Source organism: Delphinus delphis, chromosome 12, assembly GCF_949987515.2.
Source record: "Delphinus delphis chromosome 12, mDelDel1.2, whole genome shotgun sequence".
Taxonomy (NCBI): Eukaryota; Metazoa; Chordata; class Mammalia; order Artiodactyla; family Delphinidae; genus Delphinus; species Delphinus delphis.
In genome coordinates this window covers 14,700,435-14,712,467 of record NC_082694.2, presented here as the reverse complement: position 1 = coordinate 14,712,467, position 12,033 = coordinate 14,700,435, and the positions used below count along the sequence as shown (strand labels likewise).

At 42.6% G+C, this 12,033-nt stretch overlaps 1 protein-coding gene across 1 annotated transcript in view; it reads right to left on the bottom strand.

Moving 5' to 3' along the window:
* Nucleotides 1-5,570, bottom strand: part of CHMP3 (charged multivesicular body protein 3) — an 83,464-nt gene extending 77,894 nt beyond the window's left edge. Inside the window, exon 1 of the mRNA XM_060027395.1 lies at nt 5,352-5,570. Coding sequence (XP_059883378.1) covers nt 5,352-5,555 — 204 coding nt within the window. The 5' untranslated portion in view covers nt 5,556-5,570. The remainder of the gene's footprint in view (nt 1-5,351) is intronic.
* Nucleotides 5,571-12,033: the final 6,463 nt, after the last annotated feature.

The window sequence follows — 12,033 nt, the reverse complement described above, 5'->3', positions numbered from 1 at the left end:
ATTTGATGGCAGTGAGGTTAAACAGAAACCTAAGAATCATCTTTGCACTTTCATCCCACATCCAGCAGATAAGCAAATTCTGACTATATATCCTAAATATTTCTAAAACTCCTCCTATCCTTTCTATCCCCGTTTTTGCTCTCAGTTAAGACCAGCATCATCTCTCATCTGGGCCACTTAATTGCTCCATACCGAAGTCTCTTCCCGCCAATTCTTGCTCCAAACCACTATTCTGAATGCTCCCCATCCTTAGTAGGCATGATACATAGGCCTTCATTAATCTGCCCTCTACCTACCTCTCCAATTTAACATCTTACCATTGCATCCCACTCAGATATAACCTTATTTCATCCTTCAACCATTCTAAACTTTTTTCGGGTTCCTCCAACCTACATTCCACACTTCTATACCTTGCATCTGCAGTTTATTTTGTTTGGAATGCCTCTTCTTTCCCAGTTCTATACCAATCCATCCACCTGGCTAATGCCTCTTGTGACAAGACCCAGATAACCTCCCTGACCAGGTCCTCTTCCCTACTCTGAACAGTAAGTTACTCCCCCCACACACTGTGACATCATAGATCTTGTACATACTTATATTATTGCTCTTATTTACCCTAAAATATAAGCATTTGTTCACATGTCAGCCTCCCCCAAAACTTGGTATCCTTTGAAGTTGTTCTCCAGTGTCTTATTTTTGCAAACCTAATGTCAACCCAATATACACTAAAATATCTCAATAAACGTTTGTTGTATTAACTAAGTGAATGAAGCCTTCTCTTTTCCTCCATCTCCCTTTCTCATTTTCTTCCCCCTTCGGATAGCAACCCACAACCATGTGTCATGACTCAGTCTATGGATATAAGTTAGTTACATGATTTCAGAATTCTGATGCCATAAAAGGTGACATGTTCTACCCAAAGGCTAAATTAGCAAAGTCCCTAAGTGAGGACAGCACAATTTTCCAGCGGAACCTCGGGTCCAAGAAAAGAATCTCTTTCAAGCATAATCTCAAGTCCTCTTGATTCCCATCCTAAGACAGTCTCAGTTTCTAAATGGATTACAAGGCTCATCCTCAGCAGGCCCAATCCAGTCTTAAATTGGACACTTTAAGATAGAACAAGTTTCACCACTAAGATGTCTCCATCAAAGTATCTGAGATAGCTGGGGGCAAAGACTTTAGTCTGTAAAGCCCCTTATACAGCTAATGTTTCCCTGGAATATCCCTTGAAACACTGCTCATCTTAAAACTACTTGACTTGAAAACTTACTTAATCTTATTCTGATACTCATTCATCACTCAATATTTATTTAGCACCTACTCTGTGCTGGATACTTTACCAAAGCTCTGGGGTCATCACCCATAACATAAATATGTATATGTGACGTGACCTGACTTGCCTGACCTGACTTGTCTCCATGGCCTAAATGACAATGATGATGGTGTGGCGTGGCATGGCTGCACCTGGCCCCTGCTTATTCTGTGCTGGGACCTCATCTTCCAGTCCCCAGTGTAAGGCATACTATAAATCAATCCTAATTCAAGAGTTGCCCAGCTGACTCTACAGCATTTAGTTGGTTCTCTTTTTCCTCTAACTCTTCTCTCTCTGCCAACATTATCTTGGATTTTGGTTTGTTTTTTAAGTTTCCATTATTTAGCTTCTTTTATAAAGTTGAATTTTTAAGTTTTCTCCTTCTCCCTCTCAAAAAAATGCCAAACTAAAACTAAAATGTCAGACATTATTTGTCTTCTTATTCATATACTGGTTCTCAATACTTTACCTGTGCTTCCACAGCTCTATGGAGAAAAAAGTACTTCTCCTTCCTGCTTTATTGGCACTTTCTGGAATTACAAATTCAATGCTAAATAATTGTGGCAGGTGACAAAACAATTTCCTCATAAATCACAAGGTATAAAGAGCTTGGTAGAAGCTGAATGTAAAGCAAACAGATACACTCTTCTGACAAATTAGAACAAGGTATAATTAGAACTCAAAGGATAGCTTGGAGTACCGTGAAGAGGAAATTGAAGAAAATCTTGGGCAGGGTACCTCCAGTACCAGTTAAAGTAAATAATCTAGCACTAAAATTTCTACTAAAGAGTCAAGAACCTGGACTTCCCAGGTGGTCCAGTGGCTAAGACTCCATGCTCCCAATGCAGGGGGCCTGGGTTTGATCCTTGGTCAGGGAACTAGTTCCCACATGCATGCTGCAACTAAGATCCCATGTGCTGCAACTAAAAAAGATCCCACATGCTGCTACTAAAGATCCTGCATGCCACAACAAAGATCCCTCGTGCTGCAGCCAGGACCCGGCGCAGCCAAATAAATATTTTTTTAAAAAAGGAGAGTCAAGAAACAATTCACAGGCAGGAGGTGTGTGGAAAATATGATAGTGGAGGGCTAAATCATTTCTTTTTTTAAAAAAATGTACAGCTTCACTCTAACATTTTTTTAAATTATTTATTTATTTATTTATTTATTTATGGTTGTGTTGGGTCTTCGTTGCTGTGCACAGGTTTTCTCTAGTTGCATCAAGCAGGGGCTACTCTTCACTGCAGTGCACGGGCTTCTCATTGTGGTGGCTTCTTTTGTTGCGGAACATGGATTCTAGGCGCGCGGGATTCAGTAGTGTGGCACGTGGGCTCAGCAGTTGTAGCTCGCAGGCTCCAGAGTGCAGGCTCAGTAGTTGTGGCGCATGGGCTTAGTTGCTCTGTGGCATGTGGGATCTTCCTGGACCAGGATTGAACCCGTGTCCCCTGCATTGGCAGGCGGATTCTTTTTATTTTTTTATTTTATTTTTTTTTTGCGGTACACAAGCCTCTCACTGTTGTGGCCTCTCCTGTTGCGGAGCACAGGCTCCGGACGCACAGGCTCAGCGGCCATGGCTCACAGGCCCAGCCACTCCGTGGCATGTGGGATCTTCCCGGACCGGGGCACGAACCCGTGTCCCCTTCATCGGCAGGCGGACTCTCAACCACTGCACCACCAGGGAAGCCCCTTTTTATTTTTTATTCTTTTTAATTTATTTATTTTATTTATTTTTGGCTGTGCTGGGTCTTCGTTGCTGCGCATGGGCTGTCTCTAGTTGCGGCGAGTGGGGGCTACTCTTTGTTGTGGTGCACAGGCTTCTCATTGCGGTGGCTTCTCTTGTTGCAGAACATAGGCTCTAGGCACGTGGGCTTCAGTAGTTGTGGCACGTGGGTTCAGTAGTTGTGGCTCACAGTTCTAAAGCACAGGCTCAGTAGTTGTGGTGCACAGGCTTAGTTGCTCCACAGCACGTGGGATCTTCCAGGACCAGGGCTCGAACCTGTGTCCCCTGCATTGGCAAGCAGATTCTTAACCACTGTGCCACCAGGGAAGTCCCCCAAATCATTTCTAATCACACAAGTCTGGGAGTGATCACTCCAACCTCTGAACTCCTGTAACTATATATGTGATACCCAATCCAGACTTGTTCTTGAAATGCTTATCTTACTTGCTAGACGATACATTCTTTGGCTGTTTATTTCATCTTTATAATATCCCTCTGGCAGGCATATTTTAAAAAACAACCTCGTGCATCAACCCTGTGATTTTCAGGTTTTAACTTACTTTCACAGGTAGGCTACCCTATTGGAAGACTATACAATCTTCGAGCTCTTAGCAATTACATTTATCATTTAAAAGCAGTCTCAGTGCTATTCAAGTAATACATATACTAGAGATCAGATTAAATAGTAATGAGACTGTTTTCCCATAATCTTCTCCCTTTATGAATGGCAAACCTAAGACCAAACACTGAAGGTAATAATCCTTCCTAACGTCAAAAATACACTTCTATAATAACAAGCACCTCAGAATATATACATGCCACAAAATGTGCATCTATATAATGTTATACAGTTTGAAAAGTAATGTCACATACTCTTACCTCATTTAAGCTCCACAATTTTTATTTTACCAGGGAGTAAAACTGCGTAAGTTGCCTGAGGAAACTAATAATTATTGAGTGCCTACTGTTCTAGTACCCATCATTAACAAATACGATCAACACATACTTTATGTGCCGACAACCTCATGACGTATGACATTGGTTTTTAAAACAGGCCTGCTAGAGCTGAACATGTAAGACTATTTATTAAATGAAAGATTTTAGGTTTGTTTCCCATTATGTGTAAGTCTGTACTGGGTGCTGTAATTCTTCTCAAACTTTAATGTGCATACTTATCACTGGAGATCTTGTCAGAATTCAAATTATGATTCAATAGGTCTCAGGTAGGGCTCAAGATTTCTAACAAGGTGCCAGGTGATGCTGATATTGTTGGTCTGCATTTTGAAAGCAAGGTTGGACTTCTCTGGTGGCACAGTGGTTAAGAATCTGCCTGCCAATGAGAGCAAGGTTGTAGAATATATAATTTACCCTGGGAGTTCCCTGATAGCCTAACGGTTAGGATTCCGGACTTGCACTGCCAAGGCCAGAGTTTGATCCCTGGTCGGGAACTGAGATCCCATGAGCAGCCTGGAGCGGCCCAAAACAAAAACACAAATTTACCCTAACTAGCACTACTACCTAAAACTTAACGTCCTTTCATCTTCAATAACTCTTAAGTGATACTATTATCATTCCTACTTGACACCCAAGACTAAGGCTCAGAGAAATTAACTTTGCCTACATGACAAAGCTGATGTGTGCGGAACCAGATTACAAACTTAGGCACACGGACTCCACAGGGCACTCAACCGCTCCACAGTATCCCGACGTGATCGCAGTTGACAGGCAGATTCTGAAGTCTAAACCAGATGCAGAGTTATCTCCTGTACCACTCTTCCGAGTGGGGTCCCTGCTGTAATTGTGCGTCTGGTGGCAACAGAACGTTGGAGGGCAGGGGAATGAGATCCAGAGCCTCCCTTTCAATACGGCGCAGTGGGTGGGGAACGCCCGGACAGTCCTGCGGCGGGGACGGTGTCCTCGGGGTACCACGGAACCATGGGTGGTACGCCAGTTGTCCTCAGGAGAGAGGGAGGGGGCGGGGCCTGCGCCAGGGAAAGGTTCCGGCGGGACGTACCAACGCGCGCCGGGGAAGGGGTTCCAGAGGCGAGGCCGGCGCTGCTGCCTCCGCGCCCGGAGCCGAGGCCGCGGAAGTCTTAACCCGACCCTCGGCTCCCTTGTGGAGTGGAATACCAGGGTTCTCTTTCGCTGCAGCCGTTTCCTAAGAGACTTCCTCCGGCCCCTCAGTCGAGTGGGAGGCCCCGGAAATGGGGGCCGAGCGGCACCTGGCCAGCCGCTGGGGGGAGACTGTCCAGTCGTTTACGAACTCTATCACGCCCCACGCAAACCCACCCACTCCGGTGCCGCCGCCGTAGCCCTTACCAGCTCTTTGGGCGGCTTCTCTGGGGTTTTTCCAAACAGCCCCATGGCGAACTGAACTCGTCTCACCCCTCCCGGCTTTCCGTTCCCTGCACCCAGGCAGGTCACGGGCAGCCGCCTGGGCGGGGCCGCTGAGAGGCGAGGAGTCGGAGCGCCAGGAGCAGGGAGCGGCCGCGGGGAGCCTTGGTGCGCAAGCGCCGAACTCATGCGCAGACTTGGGTCGGCGGAGTTTTGTCAGAAAGATTGAGGCGATTGCGCACTTTCTGGGAGGGGACTTGTGGGCCTAGGAGTATTCTTCTGAGGCGAAGAGGCGGTTCCTCTGAAAGATGCGAGTTTATTCACTACACCTGGTGATTACAGCTGTGCCTGCTCACCTAAACCTGTATGTTGTGGCACCGGAAGTCTGTATCACTACCCAAACGAGGTACAATACTTTTACAACCACTTTCCTAACATCTTTATCCTTCTGTCCCGTAGGCACCTCACATGCAGCGAGCCAGAAATGACCTCTTCCTCCCGGCAGACCTACTCCTCTCCTCTGTTGTCACTACCGTGACCTAGTCACTAAAACCTGGACATTATCTTTCCTGCCCCTCTTACCAAGTCCCAGCAATTGTAACTTTCCTTTTTTTTTTAAACTCCAGCCCTCCTCTTTCATCCCAAGTGTCACAGCTTCTGTTCGGGCCTTCGCCATTTCCAGCGTGAATAATTCCTACCTGCCGTGTGTGTGTGTGTGTGTGTGTGTGTGTGTGTGTGTGTGTGTGTGTGTGTGTGTGTGTGTGTGTGTGTGTGTGTCTCTGTGTGTGTGTGTGTGTGTCTGTCTCTGTGTGTGTGTCTGTGTGTGTGTGTGTGTGTGTGTGTGTTCCTGCAGTCCACATACACCATAACCTTCATCAAATTCTCGGGACTCTGTGACTAAAAAGGACTAGTCGCATTTTAGCTGGGCAATCTCTGATTGAACCTACAACGGTGATCTGATGGCTGCTGTCATTACCTCCTCTCATGATGGGAAGAGCCATTTAGTGCCTCAACCCCATACTCCCATCTCTGGTGGGAATGTAAAATGGTACTACACTCTGAAAATACTTTGGCAAGTTCTTTAAATGATAAACGTACATCTATCTCATGCCATTCCACTGCTAGCTATTTATCCAAGAGGAGGAGAAGAGTATGTTCTTACAAAGACTTGTACAGGCCTCCTTATTTGTAATTGCCAAGAACTGGCAATAATCCAAATGTCTATCAACAGGTGAATGGATAAACCAATTGTGGTAGATAATAAAAAAGAACAGACTTGATACGTGCAACAACATGGATGAATCTCAATTATGCTGAGTGAAAGAAGCCAGAAAAAAACAAAAGAGTACATTTTGTATGATTTCTATAACATTCTAGAAGATGCAAACTATAGTGACAGAAAGTAGATCAGTGGTTGCTAGGGCACAGGGCTTGGTTTTGAAAGAGGCAGGAAGGAGGGATTGCCAAGGGACATAAGGAATATTTGGGGGGGTGATGGATATTATCTTGTTTCTGGTGATGGTTTCACGGATACCTACAGTGTTAAAAATTGGACACTTTAACATGGAAGCAACCTAAATGTCCATCAGCAGATGAGTGGATAAAGAAGATGTAGTGTACACACATACACACAATGGAATATTACTCAGCCATAAAAAAGAATGAAATAATGCCATTTGTAGCAACATGGATGGACCTAGAGATTATCATACTAAGTGAAGTAAGTCAGACAAAGACAAATTACATATGATATCATTTATATGTTGACTCTAAAAAATGATCAAATGAAATTGTTTACAAAACAAAAACACGCACAGACATAGAAAACAAACTCTTGGTTCCCAAAGGGGAAAGGAGGAGGAGGGATAAATTAGGAGATTGGGATTAACAGAAACAAACTACTAAATATAAAATACATAAGCAAGGACCTACTGTATAGCACAGGGAACTGTATTCAATATATTGTAATAATCAGTAATGGAAAAGAATCTGAAAAAGATTATATATATATATATATATATATATATATATATATATATATATATATATACAAAATTGAATCACTTTGCTGTACACCTGAAACTAACACATTCTAAATCAACTATACTTCAATAAAAATGGACACTTTAAATATGTACACTTTATGTCAACATACTTCAATAAAGTTCTTTTTAAAAACAAATAGCAGTATAGGGGCTTCCCTGGTGGCACAGTGGTTGAGAGTCCGCCTGCCGATGCAGGGGACACGGGTTCATGCCCCGGCCTGGGAAGATTCCACATGCCGCAGAGCGGCTGGGCCCGTAAGCCATGGCCACTGAGCCTGTGCGTCCGGAGCCTGTGCTCCGCAACGGGAGAGGCCACAACAGTGAGAAGCCCACGTACCGCAAAAAAAAAAAAAAAAAAAATAGTAGTATATGTTCACTGTAAAAAGTAAAACCTCCAACTCACTTCCTCAAGGAAAAAGGTCTCAAGCTACTTATAATATTAAATAGTTGGTGTGAATGTGATCTTTCCTTTGGAGAATTTTTTAATATATATTTTTACTTATTTGGGAGCATATTGTACATATTGTTTTGCTATCTTCTTTTAAAAACTTTTTTACATAGATTTTCATTGATATTAATATCTAGAGCTAAGGGATTCCAAAGCAGGAATGTACTAACATTTATTTAACCATTTCCTTATTGTATGACATTAAGTGGTTTCCAGTTTTCCCCTTTACCAATAAATATAGACACAGCTTAAATTTTTAAGGTACTACCAATATCGTCCATACAGTTTGCACAGTTTGAACTACCAACAGCGTGTGAGAGCACCCTATTCCCTAAATCCTTGCTAACAATGAATTTAATCAATATTTTACATTTTTGCCAACTCGAGGGTATAAAATATTGTTTTAAATTTTCATTTCTCTGATTACTAGTCTAGATGAGCATCTTTTGGTATATTTGTTGGCTATTTGAATTTCTTCTGTGAATTGCCTCTTCGTATCCTTTGCCCATTTTCCATTGAATTGTCTCCCTTTCTTCCTTCCTCCCTTCCTTTTATTTTTTTTTTTTAGTGTGATGGAGCTCTCTGAAGATGAGAAACCTGTAGAAATGTTTTTAAGTCTCCTTCACCATATCCCTCTTCTTTTTTTGATAATGAACTATAAGGCAGAAATTTTTCAGGTGGGAGGTCACTGGACTTCCAATTAGTCAACAATATTTATTAAATGCTTACTATGTGTCAGACATTCTATAGGCTGTAAGACAACCACGATGAACAAAAAGGAACCTCATACAATCTGATGAGAAGGACAGATACTAAACAATGGTGATAAATAAAACTGAGTGAATTACCACAAATGTGTAAAATTCTGACTATAGGAAGAACATGGTGTTCAGTGACTCTTCCCTGAGCATGTTTTGCTTTATTGTGCTTCACAGATACTGCATTTTTTTTTTTGCAAATTGTAGGTTTGTGGCAACCTTGCATCAAGCAAGTCTGTCGGCACCATTTTTCCAATGACATTTGCTCGCTTTATGTTTCTGCGTCACATTTTGGTTATTCTAGCAATATTTCAAACTTCATTATTAGTATATTTGTTATGGTGATCAGTGATCAGTGATCTTTGATGTTACTATTGCAAAAATAATACAACTTGCTGAAGCCTCAGATGATGGTTAGCATTTTTTAGCAATGAAGTATTTTTGTATGCACATTTGTTTAGACATAATGCTACTGCACGCTTAATAAACTACAGTATAGTGTAAACATAACTTTTATATGCACTGGAAAACCAAAAAACTCGTGTGACAAGCTTTCTTGCATTATTTGCTTTATTGTGGCAGTCTGGAACCGAACCCACAATAACTCTGAGGTATGCCTGTATAAGCTGAGGCCTGAAGGGTGAGCTAGCAGAGGGATGAAGAGTTTCCAGTGCAAAAGAAACCCCATGTGCCTAAGAGCCTTCCCAGTTGTAGGGGGTGGAGGTTTGGGGCCACAGGCATTTCATTTGTTCTAAAGTTGGTCATTGAGGACAAAGAGGCCAAACAGAGTGCAGAGGACAGTTTGATTTGGTATGTGGCATTTCACAGAAATACAGAGCCCAAAGCTACCGACAGAGCCTTAAAAACACATCAATGTATTTGCTCCTCAGCGACTGGAAGGGCACTATGCATCTTCCACGCATTTTCCAGGCTCCACACTTAGAGCAACATATACTTTCTATTCGTGTCCTGATACTGCCTTGGCATTGGACAGAGCTGTGGCTGCGGCTGAAATTCGTCCTTCCTACATAGACCTCAGGAAGCATGCACCAGATCCTCCCACCTGCTGAGACTCACATCTGAGGGGGTGGGAAGAACTAAGTGAGCAGGCATTCTAGCTCTTTGCTCCTGCCAAACACAGCAAGTATTTAACAGGATCACACTCCCTTGCCATATGTTCACATAGACATTTATGCACACACATTTTAAAAGGTTTTATATGCATTCTCCTCCAGATCCCTGAAAAATATGACATATAGATGCATATCCTTGACGTGAAAGTTGCCTCAATGCCTGATGCTTTAAGTATTTCCCTAAATTTGAAATGAGAAGTAGAAAGGACTGTTTTCCCTTCATTCCCCAGATTGTCCTTGCTCATTTCAGTAAGATTTCCTACCTTAGTGAGCTTCCTGGCTCACAACTGCTCCCCATTCACCAGGTAGACTGTTAAATGAAATGCTTTGGGCAAGAAAGTGACAACCCAATTCCTGGCAGGAATTTTGACCTAATAAAAACAAGATACACCTTGTTTTATACAACAGATGGACTCTGAAAATGTTAGATATAAACTGACCTTTGGGAAATTGAATCCCCTCCCTTGCCTTATATAATAATTTTGGAGTGGATTTCTTAATTTCTGACCAACCTTCAGGTGGGAGGGACTCCTAACCACAGTTTATGACTTGAGATAAGGCAAAGAAAGACCTTGGGTCATCTCCTCCCCACTTGCAACCTTCTTCCACCAACCTTACAATGACTCTTGTATTAGATTCCTAGTGCTGCTATAACAAAGTATGACAAATTAGGTGGTTTAAAACAATTTACTGTCTCGCAGCTCTGGAGACTAGAAATCCAAAATCAAGGTGTCAGCAGGGCAATGCTCCTTCTGAGACTCTGGGTAGAATTGCTCCTTGCCCTTTCCTAGGTTCTGGTGATGGCTGTCAATCACTGGCTTCCCTTGACTTCCCACTGCATCACTCCAATCTCTGCCCCTATTGTTATGTGGTGTTTGTATTAGTCAGCTTGGGGTGCCGAAACAAAATACCATAGACTGGGTGGCTTAAACAACAGAAATTAATTTTCTTGCAGTTCTGGCGGCTGAAAGTCCAAGATAAGTGCCAGCCTGGTGACAGCTCTCTTCCTGTCTTGGCCTTCTTGCTGTGTCCTCACATGGTAGAGAGAGAGAACTCTAGTATTGCTTCCTCTTATGAGTACTAATCCCGTCATGAGGTCCCCACCTCATGACCTCATCTAAACCTAATCATCTCCCAAAGGACCCATCTCCAAGTACCATCACATTGGGGGTTAGGGCTCCAACATATAATGAATTTGGGGAGGACAGAATTCAGCCATAGCAATGTTCTCCCCTCGGTGTCTCTTCTTATAAGCACACCAGTCATATGGTATTGAGGGCTCATCCTAAGCCAGCATGACCTCATCTTAACCAATTACATCTGCAATGACCCTATTTCCAAATAAGATCACGTTCTGAGGTACCTGGGGTTAGAACTTCAACATATCTTTTGAAGGGGTACATTTCAACCTATAACAATCCTCATTTATACACATGGGTCCCCCACTTTAAAGAAGAAGGTGATAGAGGGTGGAGGCAGACTGGTTAGCTGAATCCTTTAAAAAACAACAACAACCAACTTCTGTCCTCCATGAGTGGCCCCAAAGTGGGACAGTTTCCATTTGGGAGGGGTAAGTAGATATCTGAGGACTGACTCTAGCTTGGAGGATGTACCTTTCCCGGGAAATCACAGTAATCACTGCAACCATCCCACACTGCCATCTAGAGCACCATTTCCACCACCAAAGCTCCTCTCATGGGAGGTTACATGCCTTTTCTTATTTCTCCACAGCACAGCAGAGACAAAGCCTGAACTTAAAAAAAAAAAAAAAACGAGCTGAATTTTTAAGGAATACTTTATTAAAATCTCCAAAAATCAGTATCACAGTATCAGAAATGGAAGAGTAGCATCCAGCTCACACAGTCAACATTACGGTGGACTGGATATTCTGAAAAACTCACTGCAAACACATAGAGAGTCTTGATAACATGCAGCCAGCACTATTTTATGTGCATGGTTGATCTCTCAAAAAAGTAAGAGAAATTAGTAATATCTGCCAATAACAGAAGCCAAGAACCCTGTTTGTGTATTGTAAAAAGAATATGATATAGCTTGTAGACAGTAAAGTGCACAAGTAAGTGTATGACCTGATGCATTTCTACATATGTATAAACCTATAAAACCACTATGCAGATCAATATTTAAAACATTTCCAAAACGTTAGAAGGCTCCATCATGCCTGTTTCTAGTCAATACCCCCAAAAGATAACCATCATTCTGATTTCTATCTCTATAGATTCGTTTTGCCTTTCTTGAACTTCACGTAAATGGAATCAAATAGTC